This window comes from Pollicipes pollicipes, unplaced genomic scaffold, assembly GCF_011947565.3.
Source record: "Pollicipes pollicipes isolate AB1234 unplaced genomic scaffold, Ppol_2.1 Scaffold_6138;HRSCAF=7277_pilon_pilon_pilon, whole genome shotgun sequence".
Lineage (NCBI taxonomy): Eukaryota > Metazoa > Arthropoda > Thecostraca > Pollicipedomorpha > Pollicipedidae > Pollicipes > Pollicipes pollicipes.
In genome coordinates, this window is record NW_023596818.1 from 11,434,296 (window position 1) to 11,458,300 (window position 24,005).

The following is a 24,005-nucleotide window of genomic DNA, read 5'->3' on the forward strand; positions in this document are numbered from 1 at the left end:
TTGCCAGTCGCCTAGCCAGTGGTAGGATGCTGCGCGTCGTCAGCTAACACCCCACGGTGTGTCCGTTTTCAGCCGCGTAGCCGGCAGTAGGAAGCCGCGTGCCGTCAACAAATACTCCACGGTATTCCCTTTGTCAGTCGCCTAGTTAGCGGTAGGACGCCGCGTGTCGTCAGCCGACACGTCACGGAATGCTCTTTGTCAGTGGCTTAGTCAGCGGTAGGACGTCGCATATCACGCCGCATATCACGTAGGACGGTGTCAACCAACACGCCGCGGTTGGGAAATTCCAACCCTCGCGTTGTAAAGTGATTATGATCCGGCTCTGTGGACGCGATCGATCGTATTAATTGGCCGCCAGTTTAACTTGTCTGTCGCATTAGTCACAAAAAGATGGCGTCTTAAGTGTAGCTGAACCGCACCTTAATTTGGATATCATCTGAAACTAAGTTATGCTCACTTCAATCAACCGATTAATTACTATTGACTAACGTTTAAACTTGTGTCGAAACTTCTGTATGGTGGCTTTGGACCTCGCGCACCTGGATTCAGTTCAGTAAAGCGCCTAGTATGCCCTCAGAGTGCACCATCCAGGGGGCGCTGCTTCAGTTCAGTAAACAGCTTTTACTCCGACCTTCTCTCATTGACGTTGGAATGCAATTTCCGTGCACCCGAATTCGACGCACGGCCGCCCGGTCACTAGGTCTGACCTTAGGCCGGCTGCCAGTGTACCTTACCATGGCGGCAGGGCCGGGCAAAGGGTGCATTACGTCGCTGGTGCTCGGCGCCACTAGATTACGTGCCGGGCGTTATCACCCAATCGTGTTACACAATGTTCTTTTGATATCATTTAACAGCTAAGCCATGTCATTGAGGTCTCAGCTTACTGTCCATAAGGATATATATTTTAGAGCTTCAGGCGTATTGAAGAGGATGTTTTACACTTGAAGATATTGAAGCAAGCGTCAGAGATGGTGAAACAAGCCCACCCATTGGTATACTTTGTAATGGAAAAGACTGCTCTAGACAGTATAACTCTCCGTTTTGTAAGTATGCTCTTCCATGCGCCATGGTTTGATTAGGTCATTGTACCTTGCACAACATTGGTTGAGAGCCAAGTGACTGCTGTTATATCTGGAAATTACACTCAGGAACGGCAGATATGAGCGCCTCGACAATCATATTTTTCTTGGCGTCAACAGCCACATGGCTCATGGAATGGCAGGATTTGGGTGACATTATTATGACGTCATGAATGCCAAGGTGGCTTTGAAATACTCTCCCCGATATACTTTCCCCATCTTTCGCGAGCGTGTAGCTCAGAAACTGGATGGAATTTTAAGACTCAGCTGTTAAGTCTTAAAAAGGGCAGGATTGTGAACAGCACCGAAAGGTCTTCAACATGATCATTTCAGTTCAAAACCTCATATAAATGTGGAAACTCCCTTTTAAGAAGAGTTTGTGCCTCGTGTACGCGCCTTCATGTTATAGTGTCAGTTTTACATTGTTTATCTCTGCCTTCCCAGTAAATATTATGCTCCAAATATGCATCTAATATCGACCTTCTTTCCTGTGCCTGCTTTCACCAAACCAATACCATTACCAGGTCTCACTAACTCACACAACCTCGTGCAAGGAGCCAAGTCCGGAGATTTATGTTCGCCGAGAAAATATAGATTGGCCTGCCAGGCGCTAACTCTGCGAATAACTCGCCACTATCGGGCTCCATCGGCAAGCAAGTCGAAAACCAGCCCATAGCAGCTATTTGATGGGGAGGAAGCTTCTTTAGCTAGTCCCGCTGGGACCGCGACTCTTGGCAGATACAGAAACAAGCCTGGGCTGAGTCCGCCGTTAAGTAGTTGGTAATGGTAAGTCCACACGAAAGGGTTTTCAAGCTCCCTCTCGTTGCGCCCAATGTAGAAGGCTTTCAAAGCGCTCCAGCCCTTGGCAACTAGCTGAGATGTCCGGCTGCAAAGGTTGACTTTCCATTGATGCAACATCAGAAAGGCATGCATCTGCCATAAAATTTCGTAATCCCACGTGAAACCTCTCACTCGGCTGTCAGTACCCTTCAGCATATGTCACCAGGATGTTCTTTTGTGCCTTAGAATGTTTCATTTTGCAGACGTCGCTTAAATAGGAGATATGGGCTCGGTCACCAACGACACTGTTAGTAGCCCGTATACGTCATTTTGCTCACGAGTTTTGAATTTGTAATAGTATGACGGATGATGGAGGGTCCTGAAGCTGCTCAAGTATTTTTGTATGTTTCGGAGTATTTTGCCTGATCTGTGACGTCATCAATCATATGGAACATGTCAGCTTAACAATTTTTGTGTGAGACTGGTCAAGGATGTCGACCGACGTTGGCCTATGTCGACTCCACTACCTCTCAGATCGCACCGTAACCGCGCACGTGAGCTTGTGTTCGATGCAGCCTGATCGGTTGGACTGGATGCCTCCCAAACTTCCCGTGACTGGGTTGGTGGCTTCCAATAGCCTCGTCGCCCGCTGTTCGCTCCTGGCTTGGATGACCCGAGTCCGAAAGCAGCGGCTCCTCAAGGTCAGGGGTCAGAGTGCGGGGCGGACCGTGCCGTGCATTGTAGCACGTAAACGTTCGCTACCAAATTATGCCGTTGCAGTGGAATTTCACGATCGTGTGGTGGGGTCAGGGGTCACACAGCACAGGGGTCACACAGGTTACACACTCTGGTTAGTGTGAGCCATAATCCCAGAAATGGATGCAATTAAACTGATCGGAGCACACTGAGCAAACATATAGAGGAATAGTGTTTGATTCCTACTCTACATTATTTTTGTGAACCTCTTCCTCACGAACTCAGACGTGCTCTTCGAAACGGTTATTGTTCCGAATTTGTTCCAACGGACTCCGCTCGTCACTATCACCGCAACATTTGTTGGTCAATAACGTTTCCTTAAGTGGTATTCAAAATATTTGTGAACAGACCTTGAGACCAAATTCGTTTCGAATAGATAACTGCGCCATGCCTCGTAATACCTTAGTTCAGTCGGTATACGCTTTTCAGAACACCTCAATCTGGTGAAATATCGGCAGCTTAGGCTTTGGCGCCTAAGAAAAGCCAACCGGCTGACAGCAGTATTAAATCCTCTCGACCGGTATTGCGGAGGAATTCATGGAGTCTTCCCACTGATTTGCTATCCACCAACCTACTCATGGTCGCCGCCATGCCTGCAGTGAACTGATGTTGACAAGCAAGCACGGAAGCAGATTGAGACTACCCGGAAATTATGTAGCTTATGGTCGCCGTCATACCTGAATTGAAGTGGTGTTGTTGGCAGGCGGGTAGGCAGGCCGAGCTCAGCTACCCGGAAATTGTGTACTTTGGCCGGCCCGACCAGGCCTAAAACGGTAATACACCCATTACCTGGTAGCTCGCACACAGCCTTTGCATGCTCCCCTCTACCCACATGAAGTAGCACAGTTCTTTAACAGTAGACGCGGAATATTTTCAAGGTGTTTGGCTGGGCTAGTTTGATCATGTGGGGGTACCATTGCAACACCTCCAGTTCGAGTTCCCTCAGTCGGTTAACATGAGCCAGTAGCATGTGCAAAATCGCAAAGAAGCTGAAGATAATTGATTGATAAAAGCTGAATAGCAAAAGAGTGGGTTGGTATGCGCAGTCGCCTTTTTAGAGTCGATCTTGAGTATCAAACGTAGGGATGCAAACCGAGAAGATGGGGCTATAACACCTGTACAGGAGGGTAGCTGGTACACTTGTAACGAATAGGTGCAAGACGGAAAGATGGCCTATAGCATCTGTATAGGAGGGTAACCGGTTAACGGTTATAACACCCGCATGGAAGGGCAGCTAGTTTACGGTTATAACACCTGGATAGAAAGGTAGCCAGTTCACGGCTATAACACCTGTCTAGGATGGTAGCCAGTTTACGGCTGTAACACCTGTATAGGAGGGTATCCAGTTCACGCCTATAACATCTGTATAGGAGGGCAGCCAGTTAACAGTTATAAAACCTGCCTAGAAGGGTAGCTAGTTTACCGTTATAACACCTGAATAGAAGGGTAAGCAGTTTACGGTTATAGCACCTACATAGAAGGGTAGCCAGTTCACGGCTATAACACCTGTATGGGATGGTAGCCAGTTTACGGTTATAACGCCTGCATAGAAGGGTGGCCAGTTTACGGTTATAACACGTGCATAGAAGGGTAACCAGTTTACGGTTATAACACCTGCATAGAAAGGCAGCTAGTTCACGGATAAAACAACTGTTTTGGAGGGTAGCCTGTTCACACCTATAACACCTGTATAGGAGGGTAGCCAGTTTGTGGCTATGACACTTGTATAGGAGGGTAGCCGGTTCACACCTATAATACCTGTATATGAGAGTAACCAGTTCACACCCATAATACCTGAATAGGAGAGCAACCAGTTCACGCCCAGCGATATCTACATAAACAGCAAGTTTTCTCGCAATGCGTCCTTCGATTACCAGACGCGCAAATTGTTCCATGCTCGCTTATCTCGTCGACTGAAATGGATGGGCCCTGCCAGACCGACAGCCAATTTGCAAGCAGCTATTCGCCAGCCATTTTGTGAACGTTAGAACTGCGTCGGCGTAATTAGGCCAGTCAGCTTTGTGTAAGAATAATGCTCCAATGCATACATTAAGCAAAAATGGTCTGGGTTCTCGGTACCGACGGATCTCTATGCATTGTGTTTTGGTATCACCTACGTGCTAACATCCACGTCTGGGTAGACGTCTTTCGTAGCCAACCAGAAAGGAAGCTTCGCTCGTTACAGCTTTGTCCGATTTTTTTGCTTAAAATTTAACTGAAGCAAACTGTTTGTCGTGTGCTATGGTCTGTCTGGGGTCATGTGTAGTGGTAAATAGTGCTACGTCTGTAATGCGTAGGACTTCTTATGACAGCGCCCAAAGCATGCAGTCCTCTTTTAAACACAGCAATGTCAGTTCATGCTATTTTAAGTCTGGCCAATTGCACGACGTAAACTTCTAACTGACCTACTGACTGACTTTCTGAATGACCTACTTAGCTGTTTGTTCCGTGCCTCGGGGGTCAAACGTCCGATACCTTGGCCTCGGATACCCTTCGGATACCCTTCGGGTACCCTTGCCCTCCGATGCCTAGCCCCTGGATTCAAGCACCAGCTTCAGCTGGTCTTTGTTTTTGGGCGATTCCACCCACAGAGAATGCTTGGGCGAGATCTTGCGTCATATGATATTGCGCAAACGACCCCGGTTTTTGTCTGCTTTATTTTAGTTGGGTTATCCCCTGGGCGCAGTTATACGGTTGGCTAATGTTTTTTGTCATGAGCCGTTGTGTACTCCACAAATAACGATACGTTTATAAGGGCCACTTATCGGAACAGCACCGTTATCAAATGCTGTAATGTCGAGACGCGCACCTCCCCGCAACCACCATGAACATGTTTCTGACTGAAGCATAAGTCAGAAACTTTGAGACATTCTCACTTTGGTGACGAACGTGTAGATGATGTCGCTTGGTTTTAAGTTAGCTGAGGTATTGCGTGCTTGAACAACCAAGTCATTAAGAATGCGATCCGTTTCCCTCGCAACATGGAACATTGTTGAAAATGCCCCAGAACTGATTGATCTTATGACTGATGATGACATATTTATCGATGTATATTTGCAACGACTTGTTCTTAAAAATGTTTGAAACCTCCTGCACGGCTTCCGCTTCAAGCGGAAGACGAAAATACGCCGCTGCGCTGCACCATCGAGCTCAGGTCATCCGCAACTGGGCTGCAGTGTTATATTGAGGCACTTTTCAGAATAAGGTAGGCCAGATCCGGGGTGGTAAATTTGCTCCTATTTTGCAGGTAGATTGAGCTATCTTCCCTGTTCAGTCCCCTCGCCTACCCTCAACTTTTTTGTGAAACTAAGCCCCCGATCAGCGAGCAAAGCCGTAGAAGACGCAACCAGTGCAACAGCAGGTGTTGAACAGAAGGTGAGCGGAGACGCAACCGGTACAACAGCAGGTGTTGAACAGAAGGTGAGCGGAGACGCAACCGGTACAACAGCACGTGAGCGCAGCAATTGTATTGCAAAGCAGCCGATCAACCGACTATGTCGTTTGAAACACCTCTTAAGCCACCCCGCACATTCCACACGCTTCAGGAAATAAATTACACTTAGAACACTCGAGCACGCGGAGGTGAGGCTTTTGATCTTCAGCGGATGCATCAGCGGGCACGGTCTGGACAGGGTCACCCACCACCTAAGTGAGCGGGTCATTAACCGTAGGTCATCGAGGAGGGCGGCCCAGCTTAGCCACGAGAGCTCCCCGTACTGAGTGGCCATCCTGGTGGTTGAGTCGACTCCGTGGCGGTGAGGATCTGTCTGCGCAGATAGCTTTCGACGTATGCTTCGTGTCTCAAGCGCGACTACAACGATGCATAATTGGGAAGCGGCGTGGACAACGTAACAGAGTGCATAGCATGACGCACCTACACGAGCTTCTCGAAGCCGTAGTCGTAGTGGTGGGTCCGTGAGAAACATACACTGGTCGGGACGACATTAAGTAGTTTAACGTTTAAGGTCATAAGATAAAGCCAACAAGGACAGCGCTCGCTACAACACAGCAATGTTCCTGCGGCAAACCAACGGGCATATACACCACTCTTCCGCACATTCAGTGACCCATCAGGCCGGTGGATAATCCGACACGACAGCCTAACCGATTGGCACGTTGCCCTGTAAATCTGTAAATGTATGGCTCATCAGGTTCGTACACCTTATTCTAGTATGTCGCTTGGACATCTGATATTAACTACGAGCACTCGGTGCTTCTGCATTTTGATATCAACATCGACGCCATCCATCCTTCCATCAGGTACAACAACACTAGGCACTGTTTATCACAACAATGCCTGTATACGCCTGTATGTAGTTCTCGATACGTATGTACATGGTGACGAGCTTGGAGCCGCCCCGGCACTGCAGGGAGGAGCCGGCAGCGGCGGGCGGTGCCGCGTTATTTGTGGCACTTGTCGAGATCCAGTCGGCGGCAGAAGCTTAGCCGTGTGCGGCATCCAGGGTCACGGGGTCACCCGCCAGACGCCAGCGTATCACCGGCCCGGCGCTGATCGCCCGAGGGCGGCGTCGGCCGGTATCACAACTCCGCTAGCCAAGCACAGCACAACTCTGCTAGCCAAGCACGGCGCACCGCGCTAGTCGCAATTTTACAAGCTCGGCGCCAGGCGTCCTGCGCGCAGGAGGAAATCGCGCGCGACGCGCCGAGCCCGGCAGACCGCGCTCTGCACGGCGCATTTTCTGCCATCTGGCGGGCTGCCGCGGGAGTTGAGCTTCTCTCAGTCGCCGACCTCGATCATGGTGATGTGGTACGAGCCGTCTTGCTCCGCCGGGCGAATCTCCAGCAGGAAGGTGTCCTCATTGCAGTAGTGGGCGATCATATCGTCGTCCATAGTCGCTATCACTCTGAAACGCGCCGGCAACTCGTTGTAACAAGTGCAGGTGCTTGACGTGGGCGTGTTTCCGCAGGCCGAATGTGAAGGAGCATATGGCGCCCGCCGACGGGTAACACGCAACATAGAAAACAACAGATATTTTCGCACGAGTAGCAAAGTATATCAGAATTCTGACAAGGTTGGGAATATTTCGATACAGATTTTGTAGCTAGAGTTAGTTTAAGCATTACTGTATTTACTACAGCATGATGAAGCCGCAATTCAGTCAAATGACATTAGTTTGGTGAGAACAGACCAACAAGCGGTAAGCAATGATATCCAACGGTTTAATATAGCGCCGCGTTGAACAATGAGTATCTTCGAGAAAGATCGCGCCCTTAAATCAGATAAAAATGCGGACTGCATTTAGGGCAACGCTCCTAGGAATGCATGCACATGCACTGAAGCGCTTGACACATTTGCAATGCATAAAGGTGGGGCAAATAGCGCCATTTTGTGTAAAACAGCGTGGAAAAAGAAAGCGTAGGAAACAAGATATCATGAATAATAGCATCGGAAGTAAGCAAAGAGTAATAAAAAAATGCTACGGTTGCTTTCGCGGTAGGATAATGGATGGGATCTCTTTATCACACATGCCAACAAGCCGTGCGCTAGGGTAATGAAGAAGAAGCGTGATGATCTGAGGACAGAGCCGCATGCGTTACATACCCTTTTTTGTTTTTCCGACAGAGGGTTTGGGCACAAGATGCACTGATTTTGTACTTGCTCTGAATCTGAAATGTACAGGCCGTTGGGAGTCAGTCCGCCGTCCAGCTGGAACTTGCCTGAGGCGCCCTGTAGGCTTAGATTGCTGCAACCTCACACCCATGCCGTCTGACAACTGTTTAAATGTCGGGTTCCTGTGAGACGCGCCCACTGCCGCAGAGACCCGGGGACCGTGTGCTACAGCTATGAAGACACGACCGACTGCCACCGGCTAATACGAGCCCATCGGATACAAAGGCATGGACGTGGACACCAGTGTGTCAACTGAATGTCAACAAGTGTGGTGCGTCGTGTGCGCTCTTAGGAGCATTGGCGGGGCTACGAGTACGCAAATTGCATCCAGCGCTTCGTTTCTCTATTGAAATTTAGTCTTTTCTCAGCTTAAACTGTGCGCAAAGCTTCAGTTGTTGGCGACTTGCCAAAATGCTGAACAATAGCTTGAATTTTAATTACATCTATGTACTGAGCAAATGACACACACAGCGACTTGAAAAAAACATCATATCTAGCATGACATGACACCAGTATCCATGCGCTCATGCCGATGCAAATTTATGATCCCGATTCTACGCTAAGTGTTGTCTGTGTCTGCCCGGCCTCCCTGAGTTCATCACACCTGTGTCACCACCACTCCCGACGTCCTTGACAGCAGCGCTACCTGCGCGCCACTTACCGCGTGCAGCAGACCAACTGTTGTAGGTGGCGCCACGTGCAGCGGCGTGTACACCTCCTCCTGCTCCTGGCGCGCGTACAACATGACGCGCTGGCTGAGCGGCGGGCTCAGGCGAGGCCTCTTGGCCGCCGGCAGGAACAGGCCGCTCTCGTCGCGATGCTCCCTGCCAAGCGGTGTCGCTGTCAGAGGGTGCACGTGGGCGCGTGACGCTGTCAGAGGCTGGATGACGATGACGTCAGGCCGCTGGCCATGGAATACCGTCCGGCCGATAAAACTACCGACTGCTTTTGGGTATTTATGGCCTTAGACGGTACGGCAAATACACCCGGAGATAATTAGACGATGCCATAAACTCTCCATAGGCCGAGAGGACAAACGCCGGCGCCAGGAACGTAAAACGTCAAATAATTTCCGACGCTTCTGGATTATCCAGTATTCTCTGGAACAAAATACGCTCAATAGAATTGTACAGTGGGTACGCAGAGGCATTGTGAGCATGCATCCCCTGTCAAGTTTCATTAGCTTTTTTTGTTGAAAAGTTAAAGCTTAATTTCACGACGCATGACCAGCAATTTTCACTCGAACCGTATGCTTAAAGAGGAGATCATCCTGCTTACATCAGCCTTCCCAGCACCACTTGGGAGGCGCTGAACAGAGCACCGACAGTTCGAAAAGCTCACGCTTAGCTGTGGCAGCCTCCCTCAGCCGAGCAAGCCGGGCAGACGCACTCTCAAAGCCATCACACGCAGCCCCAAGGCTAGCTCGCACCGAATATCAATCGCACCAAGCATGCAAACATCAATCGCCGCCTGGCGAAGCGAACCGACCAATGGCTTAAGAGACGGACAGAGCGCGCACCCCAGCAACACCACAAGCCGTGGATGACGGACGCCGGCGGCGGGCGCGGGCGCCGCCGCCGAAACGGAGCGCGTGCGATGGCACGGCCCGCTCCCCGCGGCGGTCCCGTCTGGCGGCGCGGGCGGCGGGCGACTTACCCGTCCCCTAGCTCGCCGGCGACGGCCGGGAAGCCGTAGTGGGGCTTGAGGGAGGCGGGGCTGGCGGGGGACGGCGATGCCGCCACGTCCTCGTACCTGGCGAGACCGCCGCCACGGCCTGAGTTAGTCACGTGGCGCGCCGGGCGGACGCACGTGCGCCACACGCGGGCCACACGCGGGCCAAAGGCGGGCCACAGGCGAGCCGCACGCGGCCACACGCGGGCCACACGCGGGCAGCACGAGGCACTCATGCAAAGCGCGGCGCTCGGGCGGCGGCACACGGACGCGCGTATGCACAGTGAAGGCGAGACGCGGGGGGTGAAGCTCTCGCATGCAGGCGGGAGGCGGCGGAGACGCGGCGCATCTCGGCGCAGACGGTGTTGTGCGTCGGATTATGCGACATCGGCTCGGTGTGTGAAGTTGGTGAGAGATTTGGTGAGGGTAGAATTTGAAGTGTTCATGATAATATTGCGGCATGCTGAACGAGCTGCTTAACTTGTATTCAGTACTCTGGGCGCACAGTTCAAGGCGCAATATGCAGCCTACGTAACAATTCATTATAAAATATCTTTGACTCCTTTTGATGGCTGCCAATAACATTTAATGATCACCGTAGCCATTAATTGGTCATCCTCAGAAAGACGTCGGCGGTATAAGACTCTGTTTATTGTCTTCCACCGCCCTTTGTGTCCGCGTACTGCAAAGTCGCAACGCTGGTGGAATGTGTCATGCCTTCAGTGATGCTGCAACAACGCCATGCATGCCAGATAGTCGACAGGAAGAAGGTGGGCCGTTACTGGAAGCACTGTGAAAGCAGACCTGCTGGACATTTTCGTCCTCCATATGTAGCAGGCAGTCAGCCGGGTGCTGAGCGGGACTGAGACGAGGGATAGACCGCGGAAGACGTTCATTAGTTGGTTCGGTTTTGCACACGAGGAAATGTTGCAGAAGAGTACTTACAGACTGTGGTTTTCGCCTTCCTGCTGAGCGTAGTAGTTTTGCAGCTCGATGTTGCCAATCTGCAACAAATAAGACGGCATCGCGTATGTTAATAAAGAGTCAAGTGTTTTTTGAAGGATACGTTTCCCGAGCCAAAGCAAGGGCGGTGGCTTAGAGCAGTAGATTATTAAGGCCGGCAATGGAGCCCTATGGATGAATGTTGATGTCTTTATAGTGGTGCGCCGCCACTTGAGATCGAATATAGATGAACGAGGCGGTGACTTCATGAGGTCGATGGGTAGATTGCCAGATAGCAGTCATGCCATCATTTCTTTTTGCCTAATACTTTGAGTGTCAGGTGGAAGTGACCAACCTGCCGTAAAAGAAGCTATATGTGTTTTTTACGGTCAGCTGATTGGTAAACATAACGTTGATTTCATCAGGTTTATAAGTGTCAATATATTCACCACCTGTGGTCCCATTCCGCAGTACTATTCAAACAGCTTGTGAGACCCAAGCGCTTTAAGCACGCCATGCGAAAATTGGGCCTGTAACTTCCGAAGTAATGAGGTCTTGAGTGATTCGACAGTACGCCGGTTTCTGATCACTAATGACCTGCTTCACGGGTATTCTCTTCATGTCTGTGTTGTACGACAGCAGCCGAACACAGGCGGAAGCATTCTTGGGATACGCCGTAGTAAACCGGTACCAGCTTGTAGTTACTTTATACAGTTGAGATCGAGCATCAAAACATGACTTGTTTTGCAGGTCTGACGGCAAGAGTGGATCCAAGGGGATCAACTGAGCCTTGTTTCTTCCACATAGTGCATAACACCTACCTTTTGCTACTTTGGTTTGAATCTAGTCAAATCGACACCAGAATTGGAGCACCCAAAACGAACTACGGTTCCCCCGATCCCCGACGCTCGATCCGCTCCTGGGTAACAGCTCGGAATATTTGCATAAGTCGTGCCGAGTGTATTGCGCACCGCCTAAGCAGGTCGTCGCCGTACTAAGCCCCAGCTCATGTTGCCGTGATTCATATCGGTAGAAGCCGCTCGCGAAAGTCTCGCCGTGGCTCGGTGCTGATCGACGAGCGGCGGGGATCGGACAATCAGAACACAGCGGAGAGCAGCGTCCACACCTCGTCCGCCTTCCCACACACCGGTGATATTCACGCGCCGAGAACCTTGGGAACGGCGAGCACACGGCACTACCCGACGTGCGTGGACCGTGAACACCCCAACCCCGTCACGCACATGTCGTCCCCAGCCCGGCCAGGGGCAGCGGCCGCGTACCTTCTCGGTGTCAGCGCTTGGCTGGAACAGCTGTGCCGGCTTGGCCGTGTCAGCCATGGTGTAGAACTCTGTGCGCTCGCAAGCCGGGTGGTACATCTCCTCCATCTTCTTGCGCCCCGTGGCCGTCATGCGCCGCTTGGAGGCGCGCCGCTCTTCGTCGCGGGTCTTGCGCTCGGCACCCTGGCGGCGGAGGTGGCGCGCGTGAGGCCAGTCCGGCGCGGGCGCAGGCGGATCATGAGAGGTGAGCGGCGGAGGTGGCGCAGGCGAGCGTTGCAGGAGTCATGTTCAGACGCGCAGCACTCAAATCATTGGAAGGCAGGCTTCCAACAATAAGCTTAATATCTCGGCAGATCACAAATGCATGCTATCAGATGATTGTGTGCAGTTTGCACGCTGATTAAGCGGACAAGAGGTAAAAACAATGGAAGTTTTCGCAACGGCGCGTGATCGTAAAGTCGAGTTCAATCACCGCCTCCGGGCAGCGCGAATAAAACTGAGATCCGACGGCTCGGCCCATACGGGAGTCCATAGCGGCATGAGACCGCCTGCGATTCGGTCGGGCGCGCGGGATGAAGATCTGGAGTGTGGTTTAAGCACAAGGTCGGACCGCGCGGACCAGGGCGCCAGCCCCAAATTACCCTGCCGTAAAGCGGGATTGACTAGCTGCAAACGGGCCACGTTAGCGTCCATGATGGCGCGGCAGGGCGCAACGCTGTGTACAAATGATTCCGCCTTAATGAATGGCGGGTGAGCGCGGCGCCGCGCCGGCGCGCGGCCCCCGGGCGCGGTTCCCTGGCCCGCCCCGAAAGGGCAGGGCTGGACGGACGCGGACGGGGGGGGGGGGGGAGAGGGGCGGGGGGGCGGTCGGTCCGCCGCCGGCCGGCTGCGAGTTACGGGCGCCGAGGGAGGTCTAGCCCGGGTAACGGTGATGCACGGTCAAGGCCGATGTCGCGGTAAGGAGCGAGAGGAGGCGCCCGTGCTGGCGAGGACGCCGGCGAGGAGAGGCGCCAGCCGACCAAACGGCTGCACCACGTCGTGTCGGCCGGGGGCTGCGCAGAACAGCGTGGCGTGCAGGGGTCGGGTAATTGGGAATCATATCGAGACGCCTGAAGGCAGGACATCTCTTGACGGCGTCGCGCCGGCTCACCTTATCGCAGAAGGACTTGACTTGGCAATAGGTACGCTGCAGCACCGTCGCGGTCGGGTCCCGGGAGTCGTCGTAAGTGTCGATCTGCACGTGCAGAGGCAGGCCCTGCGGAGACGCGGCGTACACGTGAGAAGAACAGAGGCCGGACCGACGGTTTTTACGGCCCGGCAAAAACGGCCGCCTGATCGCTGCCTGGTTTTGTGAGTACGCTGTTGACTTTAAACGAGCGCCGGTCGGAAGCTGCTTCAAGAGCCGCATGTTTGACTCGCTGGCGGATACTTGGCGGTAGCGCCGGCGGTTTGAAGAGGGCACGGCCGCAGGCTCATGCAACCCACGTTAAATTTGGCGATGCACATGGAACGAATACGCCAACTAACACTCAAATCAAGTGAGCGTCTATCACAGGTGCGCGATTTTCATGCTTGTGAGTGGATGACCGCCTCTCGTATCGGGCTCATCATGAATGCATTCCGTTCCGCTGTGGCCACCTGGAACTCATGCTGGCCGTTTCCCATCGACTGACCTTGACGCCCTTCTGGCTGCTGAAGTCCGTGCTCAGGCATTGTAGCGCGATGCTTATCTGTAAGCAGAATCGGGAGCGTCTCTTCATCATCGTAATGACTCGGTCAAATAAGAGCCAGTGCCTCGGTACAAGCTCACCGATGCCACTTCGCTCGATCTTTCATGACTGCCCGCGCGAATCGGTCCTTAATTGCACTTATCTGCTGACTGTGGTTATCTGCTTCAATCATCTCTGGCAGAAAAGACTATCGGTGATTATATCACTGTAAATGAGCCTGTCCATTTACTATCCGCAATTTAGCGTGACAGGTGATCATTGCTGTCTGGGCCTGTACGAGGTGGGGGCAGACACCGCATACACAAGTACCGAGGATCAAGGAGATGACTTCAGACACGAGCTGTGAAGTCCTGTGCTTTTTGAACATTGGTCAGAAGCTTGTAATCCATCCATAGCGGGTCTCTACGTCAGCGCGGAACGACTAACATAATCGCACTTGCATCCATAATTAATGAGCAGTCTTCGGGTCACGCAAGGACATGCTACCATTAACAAATATATAATAGTATTATCCATATATTGCAGCGGCGTGCCTTCAACGCCCAAATAGCAGGTCAAGGATTAGCTTCAGTCAGATGCGGACTAAGCGATCTAGGAATGATGCCCCGCCCGGGGGCGTTTCTAATTATAAGTAGATGCAGCCCGCGTTTTAACCACCGTGCAGTGTTTTAGTATAATTGAGTCGGACGCTCCATGACTGCACATAGCCGGGGGGCACGCTTAAGGGTCAGGGACAGCGCAACCATAGAGAACGGTGCACAGGGCAGGTCACGGGAGGCTGAAGCCGTCCCAAGAGTAAAGGCACGTGTAGGTTGTCGATGACGCATGCACTGCTTCCCAAGAGACTTCGTCGTTGGTACGCTGGTTTTGAGACGCATTCCGGCTTCCCACAAACCCATGCACATTTCAAGACTGCGCACGTTAGGTAATTCCAGAGTAAGAGCTCCTTTCCATGCCCTCGGCCATAGCGAGAAGCCCACTGAAGGTATCGATGTCTAATCCTCAGGCCTTACCTTAGCCGAGCTCTCCAACGGGTTCCAGTACACGGCCACTGCGTTGTGCGCCACCTCGTCTATGCCTCCCACCAGCCCTACGCTGTTCTTTGTGTCTGAAAACGTAACGCAGGTCAGAGCCCTGCAAACGCCGAAACGAATCTTTCGGTGTCAAAATGTCAAAAGCTATCGTGACTGAAGTGGCACCTGGTGTGGTCGCTTCCACATCTGCCAAGCCAAGCCACATTATCCATCCATGAGATCGGTTAAAGCCTCTCAGTGATAAAAGCCGGTGATCGCTGCTTTGCAAGCCGGCTATATCTGAACTCCACGGCCACCTAAGCATTGTCTCTGCGCCGGTGCCGGCGAGCGGTACCTACCGATGTCGAGGATGCGCTGCTTGACGCTGTGCTGGCGACTGTGCCAGAACTGCCACGCCTTCGTCTCGTCCTCGGGCGGCTTCTCCTCCCGGAACATCAGCATGATGACGCTCTGCGGCACAGCGAGCGACGCCGTGAGGTCACGTCGTCACGCGGGGTCGGGCACCGCCGTCAGCGCCCACCCATCAGCGCTGGGGATCCTCCTCGGAGATCTTCCCCGGCCCAGAGCACCGCCTGGGCCCAAACACATCTAGTAATCGCCGGATAAATGTTATTTTTATCTGAGACGGTTCGGACCTGAGCCGGACCTGTCTGCCAGGATCAGCAACTGCGAGATCCACCGCTTTGTGACGGTGCTCGTGACGCGCTCGTTGGTTTCGAACCAGCTCGTCCGCAGGCGATAATCACGTTGGTGATGTTCATCAGCTGAAGCTCGCACCCCGGTCGCCATAATCCCGTGCCGGCACGTCCCCCTCCCCCTCCCCCCCCCCCGTGTATCTCTAACGGGGAAAGCTTAGCCGGTGTCCATCTAAGCCCGGCGCGCTTTTCACCAGCGACCGCCGGAGTTATTTACAGTTTTCGCCGGCGCGCGGCCGGTTCGGCCCTGACCGCCACGAGGGGCCGCGCGCGCCAGACAATGCCCGGCCGAACAATATGCACCGGAGCTGAATGGCCCAGATCGCCGCTCCGGCCGCCGCCGGACGGCTCTGGCGCTCGAGGGAGGCGCCGTCGGCTTCCGCCGGCCGTCGGCGGCCCCGGCCCGTCCTCAGCACCGCCGTGCATCGGGCCGGGGGCGCGGACGTTTGGGCAGTGACTTTCTCCCGTGCAGCCCGGCCGGCTGAGGTGGCGAGATGAGTGTCCGTCCTGGAAGCCCCGGTTTGGACTGGTCCGCCCGGAACTGCTTGGGAATCTGCAGCGCGCGGGCCCGGCGGTGGCGGAGCTTAGCAAAGCTTTGGCCGCACTTGACTCGCTGCCGTTGTTGGGCTGAATCGTAGCCGCGCGTTGTCGTTTTTTGAGCAAAATGCCGGATAGATTGAGAGTGATCGCTGGGCATTCGTGGAAAACTCGGACGATGCTCAATAGCCGATCGTGAAAGTGGCTTCAGGGTTCCATACCACGGCGGTAAAACGCTGTCGCATGAACGAACTTAGCGCCTCGAGACACATTGGCGACGGTTCTTTCTTCCCTTTATAACTATGGGTGCGGGGGACTGTGACACTTATGACTAAACGGGTCGCACGTGTTGTAAAACAAGGATTGGGTGATGACTTATAGCATGACGACTACATCAGTCAACAACAGTACACTCTGTATCTAACATCGGGTTTCGGTATTTCTCTGGTAATGTACGTCAACAAGTCGGGCCTCTGCCATGAATATATTCATGGCGTGAGGAACTCATGCCTTCCACTGACAAATCGATGACAGATATATTCAACGGCCTCGCCCTGGCAAGAGTCTGTCTCCACCGATTCTTGACCCGAGGACCTCGAGCATGGGGACGGCGGTATTCTTCCCCGCCGACCTCAGAGGCCACTGGCCGCCGTCGTAATCCCGAGTCGCGTGTCCGCCCGTCCGTCCGTCCCCAGCGAACGGGGACAGTGCCCGGGTCCCAAGCGACGGTCTGGAGAGCCGCCCTATAATCTAAGTCAGCTCGCTTCCGCCAGACGACTGATCACGCCTTGTGGAGGCTGCAGGTGCGCGCCCAAGTGGACGCATAGACCGGCGTGAGTGCGGTGCGGTTGTGTGCGAATGTCCGGGAGTGAATCTTTGAACAGAACTAGTCGCTTTGGGAGGCAAATGACATGCTCGCACGCACATTTTTAAGAGGTGAAAATCCGCGTGACTTTGTACTCAAACATTTGGAGGGGAATTACAGAAAAGCGAGGGCGAAAGCCCCATTAAACCACGTCTATTGTCGGCAGCCTGCTTACCTTGACTGTGGCGTTCTTCAGCGGTTTGTCCGGATCGGGCACGTACTCCATGGTGATGCCGTAAAACTGTCCCTTGTTGACGTACGTCAGGCGGTCATCCTCACGTCGCTGACTGGTGGAAATCGGCGCCTCCATGAAAAAACCGGAAGCCGTAGTTGGAGAATCTGGAAAGACGGGGCCTCGTCACTGTTTCGGTAAGGAGTGCGGTTTTGCGGATCGGCCGCGGTGCTGGAGTTTCCCGGGACCTCGGGGAGAGCCGCTTTGGCCGCGCCACCGCACCCGCCCCGACCCGTTATCGCGCGATCTCGCAGGGCGTCCGGTGCCTTCGGTCTGGGCCCCGGTGCGCGGCCCTGGAATCGCTGGGCCAAGGTGAGGAGGAACACAAGCACCGTGTTATTAGCGCGTCCTGATAGGTGTCAGATGGCGTCGTTTCGCGTGACGTAGCCATTCGGCCGCCGGGGTTGAGGCAGTGAGATAGGAAGGTGGTGAGGTCGTGAGGGGCGAGGCAGGGGCTGAGGTGAGATGGTGAGGCGGCGAAACGTGAAGACGGTGAGGCAACGGCTGGGGTGAGAAAGTGAGATGAGGTGGGAAGGTTCGACGTGAGGAGGCGGTGTGACAGCATTGATTTGAGAAGGTGCGAAGGTATGGTCGGAAGGTGATGAAGTAAAGAATGGCGATGACGTGTAGTGAGGTAAAAATGGAAATCGGTGAGAACGGTGAGAACGAACGATGATTGAACAGAAACGAAGTGACAAAGTGAGGGATCAACGGTGGCAACAAAGGAAGTAGCATCTAGGGAACTAGCACGGGCTCCGAAAACTTTGGACCGTATTACGTCACCACACCGGAGCGGCTCTCGAGGACGAGACGATGGAAGTGCGGGGAACACACGGCATTGTTGTCCACTTCGCTTCACATCGTTTTTATTCACCATCGACTCATTCTCCACGCAAACGCCAGCCAAATGGAATGATTTACGCGCGTGGCTGTGCCTGAATGAGTAATGCATACTTCGGGTCAGGGTTCAAAAAGGGTGACCTCCCATTTGACCCAGCATGCTCCAGACATGTGCAGCGCCGTTCTTTTCCCACGGAGCAAGTCTGTCCCACTCGCTCCCCTATGCCTAGCGGGCATAACAAACAACCAATAAAACAGCGTCAGCCGTCGACGAATCCGCGCGAGGTCCACTGCACAAGCCCGCTCCAGACGGCTCCACCGCACCTCACGCGCTGGCACTGACCAGCCAAGCGCGACGACTCACATTTTGGGGATGTGAATCTTGTCGACCTCCGCCTGCCGTCCAAAGTCGTGCCAGGGGCGTGACCTGGAGGTGGACGGCGACACTGTGCTCCTGATGAGGCTCGGGTCAGCCAGCAGGGCGGTCTGGCCACACACGTCCGTGTACTCGAACCCGGTCGAGTTCTGCAACGCACGGTGGTGTGAAGTTTGGCGGCAGAGCATGAGCGCAGACGGGACGGTCAGGGCAGGTCGGCATCGGCGTAAAACGCGAGCCTTGAGCAGGCCAGCCGGACTGCCCGCTTCGCTTCTCCAGCCCAGTGGAGGAAGGACTGGAATCTGACGTCGAAAGAAGGGAGAGAGGAGAGAGAGAAACGAAAATAGATTGGGATTGGTAGAGGGAGGCATAACAAAGAAAGAAAGGCATGGAGAGAGGGGGGAAGATGTGATTCTTACAGCTAGTAAACATCAACACATAAAAATAATGTGAATACCAAAATATTCTACCCTGAAAAGTCACAGCAGACATACAAAGTGCCAAAATCATTGAGATATCTTAGGCATTTAATGTTCCTTCTTTGGTAGTTCTGAGAATAATAGAAAAATGTAAGCTACAGAAAGCAAATAAACGAGTCAAAATTCGGTCACGTCCTGTTATTTTTGTCGAATTCAAGGCCGGTTTAACCCGGTTTACCTACAAAACTCTCCGGGCGCGTAGCTGCTGCTGTTTTCAAAGGAAACGACCCAATCCAGTGTTTATCTCGTCGCGAAGAAACAATGAGACATCGATGATCCTGCTCATAAATCTGCATGCTTAACGTGGCAGCAAATCAACAGCGGCTTTCCGCATCCGAAGTTCTTTGCATACTGGGCTCTTGCGATCTGGACAGCCATGACCTTTTTAAATGTACGTCAATAAAATAGTTTTGGCAGCGCATGACAGCATGCAATGACAGCATCGAGGGATATCATTTTACGCGCAAAATACAAATCCGCCTGTTGGCATAAATGATGTGATGGTGTCCCATCATCATCTCGCTTGTCAAAATAGACAGTCTGTAGTGTATTCTGAATCATGCACAGAGACCGGTGTTCTCGGAGAGTAAACAGAGGTAAAGGGACACTTGGCGAAGTGATGCTGCCGTTAGTTTTTACCACACACTCGAGGAGCGAAGCGCTGGGCTGCTCGCGAGCTCGCGTTCTCTCGAGTCCGTCTCACGTCCGAGGCGTCTGTTCAAGACGAGTGCCTGATGCCTGAGTACAGATGCGCCGCCAGATGACTTCTTGTCAGCCCCTCAGGATTGGATTAAACATCCGCCACTCGAGTCCCCACCGGCGGCGCCAGGCCCGGCGGTGTCCAAAGCGGGAGATGATGCATCGCACGCGGTACCAATCCAGCGGCCCCGTCATTAATCGATTTATCTTGTCATTAAGCTGGCCGGTGGTCGGCGCCGACACTTTCTCTCGCCGGCCCGTCCCTCGCTATCGCGGCTCCTCGCGCGCTCGATATTCTATTCGGGCTCCACTTGCTGCACCTGTGATATCAGCTGTAATAAATTATCCCCGAGAGCCCAGAACTAATGGCTGAGCTCTTCGTTAGGTCGGATCGGCGGCGCGGGCGCGCGCGCGCGCGACCCACATCACATGCGACAGAAACCGAAAACCCACGCTGGAAGAAGCAGCATCTGCATGCCAGAGCATTTCATTAGCTGCGCATAAGTGGTCTCCTCGGTCTTCACCTAATTTGTAGGATAGCGATGGTCGTTTAATTTCGACATAACGAGGGTAACCTTGTGGGACATGTCTCCAATCACGAAATGGCCTGGAAGCTGTGACCATTTCTGAGATGCTGATGGAAAAAGTAAAATGCCACGCGCCTTTTAGAAAACGGTATGGTTGGTAATCCGGAACATTACAAACCGATCCACTGCTTTTGCCGCAGACGGTGAATGGGCATTGGACTTTTGCAGAAAAGTGACGCAGCTTTAAAGAAGCCGGGAACGCATGGGCAACAGCACACATCCTGGCTTCCACTTGCGGAGATGAACATACCTGCAGACGCTCACTAATTTGGAGAAAATAAGAAAGGCTGGCGTTAACCACAGAATGTCATTTGTGTAATGTCTGGAAAACCCCGCGGATTTGGTGAACTAAACGCCATTAAGGACACGAGATCTATTCTTTCTCTGGCCGCCTGAAATTCAAAAAATGCGACACTGATGTCATCGGAGAAGAATGCCAGTTTGACAAGCCGTGCATCACTGGCACGTCGAAGCAGCGAAACGTCCAATAGATCAAAGCGCGCGCGACTCACCCCGAACAATGTGACCTGGGCGTTGCCTTGGATAGAACTGTATGAAACATTTCCAGACTCCATGCAGCGGCGCTTCATCCCAAACCCGATCCCGAATAAGACCATGGCAAGGACGCGTACAATCCTGAGCGAGGTTTCCGGCCGCACCGCCCCGGAATCAGACGGACGAGCGTCATAACTGGACCCTGTGGGCCACACTGAGGCGTGCCAGTGCGATCTTGGCTTTGGAGCGCTCTGCCTCCTTACTCTGGCCACATTTCACCGTTGCAGCCGATGGACAAATGTTACCTGTCTGAGATATTGCCTTGTAGCCTGAACAAACGAAAAGATGGCTTGTTGATGCGTGGCACCTGCGTCCGTAGAGTTATACACTTGGGAAATGTTTCCACACCACACAAAGCTAGACGTGGCTAGGTACTGTACACTGTAAGCATTTGTGCAGGTGCTATACCACTTAACACTGTATTTGAGCTATCAATACGGTATTTGCTTTTTGCGGTGCGTCGTTTTATCTGATAGAATATTCATTCAGAAAAGCAGAAGACAAAAGTAAATGTAAGGTATGTTATTTCATTTCATTTATATCATTATTCAATATTGTTAATCCTTCATGCGACTTTCCGAGAAACGTTGTGTAAGCACGGCTCAGAAAGCTGCCTGTGTAATTATTTTGTTTAATATGAGTAGCCTGGTTTCAGTTAAACAGGGTTTTCCGCTCGCCCCTGGACCTCAAGGGAACAGCATCCATCAGGCGACATAAGAGAGGTCCCAAAATGACCACACATCGTAGCACTGGGCTACGTACCCAATTACGTCCAAAGGGGGTCGAATTGCTTCATCTCGAGCCGCTTCTTATGCAAGCGGTGTCATTTTTTGCCCTGGTGACACTCCCCTCGCACTCCATCGTAAAAAACGTTCCCTACCGCCAGACTCTGTCCAAAATTGCGCGACTCGTGCGTACCGTTGCGGCGTTAACGACTGTGATTGGCCGAGGGCGTGTCTGCCAGCTGATTTACTGCGGCTCTGAACACTCACTTTCCAAGCGGCCGGTCGTTTGACGACAGCGGGTCGCCCGCTGAGTTACGTCGCCTCATTTCCGACCCAGTTCGTGTGATCTCAGTACTCTCAGACCGGCGTTCATGGGCGCGCCCAGAGGGAAACCCGGCGATATCGTCCTCCGCGAAGCCGAGTGAACTCACCGCCGCACCTTGCTTTTAGTTCAAGTTGTACGACAGAGTTTTACTATCGGAGGCGCGTGTCCCTCCCGGTTTTTTATCTGGACGCTCCCCTGGCAGGACCTCTCACCATCTCCCTGGACGCTGCGACGCGAGGCCTGGGCACTGCTCTGTCCTCCCCTTCCCCTCTCCCCTCTCCTGACGACCCAGGACCAGCGTCCTTCCACCAAAGCAGACACGAGGGCCCCGGGAGCTGACAACCAACGTCGACGATATCAGCGCACCACGGCCGCAGCCCGGGCCGAGGTGATGGGTGGGCCGCACATCAGGGCTGGGCAAGCGATTCCGCTCTATACAGTATTCCGTAAATGACCAGTTTTCAGCTTAAGAGCCAATAAATGTCACAGTTTGCCGCAGGAATATGGGAGCAGTTGTGAATGAGAAACCCCGTAGTTTCTTTACCGTTGCGAAACGGTCCTTTCTCTTGGCACCGTAAACGTTTGACAACTGTGATCGACACGGTGTTACATCGAGGCCACGTTACAGTCCTGGCCTTTAAACCAAATTGATTCTAAATATATCGCAATCGCAACTGTACACACGGTTTCACCGGCTCAATGGCTGCGTTTTATCTCATAGGCATTGATGTGACGCCTAGAATGCGTTGCGTCAGCTCAAGGTGCGCACGCGTCGCATTCCTGTCGTCTCGCCCAAGACGCGCTCCTTTCCTAGACGCTCGCAGCGATGGCGGCATCAGGTCGCCTGTGATGTAGACATAGACTTTCTCAAACGCAAACAGTGCCCTGCGCTTTGCGGAAAGATAGAGTGGCCATTGAAGGCAGAGAGACGGGTCGGACCATTGCACCAACGGCAACGGTCTATCACTTGTGCATGCTGCTGTTTCCAATTTTTCCGTTGATCACAATAAGCCTAGAGTCGGCCACTGATACCTTTCAGACTGTTAAGGCCCTTCGAGCATCCGTATGTGCTTAATGGTATACAACAGACCGGCATGCTGCATTCAGGTGGCTTGGTGGGGCTGCCCATCTACGTGACCTTGAGGTCAGATCACATCAGGTCAGGGCGCCGACTGACCTGCTGCAGGCTGGTGGCCTGGTGGGGCTGCCCATCTACGTGTCCGTGAGGTCAGATCACACCAGGTCAGGGCGCCGACTGACCTGTGCGTACCGGCGGCCCAACATCTGTGTGCCTGGTCAGGTCAGGTCAGGCCAGGGCGCCGACTGACCTGCTGCAGGCTGGTAGCCTGGTCGCGCGGCGTGGCCGCCTCCGCGCCGATCCCGCTGTCCGGCGACGGAAGGTCCACGGCCAGGCCCTGGCTGGACAGCTTGTACACGGCCGACGCGCCGGGCCGGATGTACCGCTCCACGAACTGGGCGTGCCCCTCCTGCCCGTCGGCGTACAGCGGCGCGCTGCGGCCGGCGGCGTACTGCTCGGCCGGGTAGTAGTCGCGATAATACGGCTCACTCACGGCGTACGCGCCGCCGCGCAGCGTGCCGCTGCCGCCGACGTAGCTGGCCGTCGGCGACGGCGGCAGGGCGCTGTACTGCGAGATGGGCTCGGCGAACACCTGCGCCGGCGCCAGGCCCGTGTACTGGGCCGTGTAGTGGCCGGCAGACATGTCCTTGGGGCTGGGCGAGTCGGCGTGCAGCGGCGCCAGCGGCGCCACGTAGCGCGGCGAGCCCGGCTCGGCGCCGTCGCCGACGATGACGCCGCGGCGCGGCTCGATGTGCTCGGCCGGCGAGCGGCGGGCGGTCAGGTCCTCGGCCTCGCGGTCGGCCAGCAGCAGGCCCAGCTCGCCGCCCGACACGAGGTCGGCGCCGGAGCGGCTCTGCGAGGTGACGACGGCGCCGGTCGCCGATGACGCGGCCGCCGTGCTCCTGCCGGGAGACGGGCTGTCAGGCGCGGCGTGGCGGAGACGCGTGGAGGCGGAGGCGAGGGGTGAGGGGCGCGAGAGCGCCGCACTGGGGAGTGAGAACGCCGAGAACGCTGCACTGGGGGGCGCTGTTTGAGAAAGGCAGGATGATGGACGGGCTGCTAGAAAACGGCGGAGCGTTGGCGGTGGCGGAAGAAGCCACTGGCAGCTCTA

The 24,005-nt window shown here is 53.9% G+C and overlaps 1 protein-coding gene across 1 annotated transcript; it reads right to left on the minus strand.

The window, feature by feature from the left end:
* Positions 1-5,888: 5,888 nt before the first annotated feature.
* Positions 5,889-23,546, minus strand: LOC119105744 (protein grainyhead-like). The gene is given in 14 exon segments (XM_037229231.1): positions 5,889-7,480; positions 8,179-8,243; positions 8,909-9,071; positions 9,904-9,999; positions 10,864-10,922; positions 12,141-12,320; positions 13,288-13,392; positions 13,811-13,867; positions 14,881-14,975; positions 15,240-15,351; positions 17,174-17,314; positions 17,316-17,337; positions 18,435-18,595; positions 23,145-23,546. Coding segments are annotated over 14 exon segments (1,776 nt in total). The 5' UTR covers positions 23,538-23,546; the 3' UTR covers positions 5,889-7,353.
* Positions 23,547-24,005: the final 459 nt, after the last annotated feature.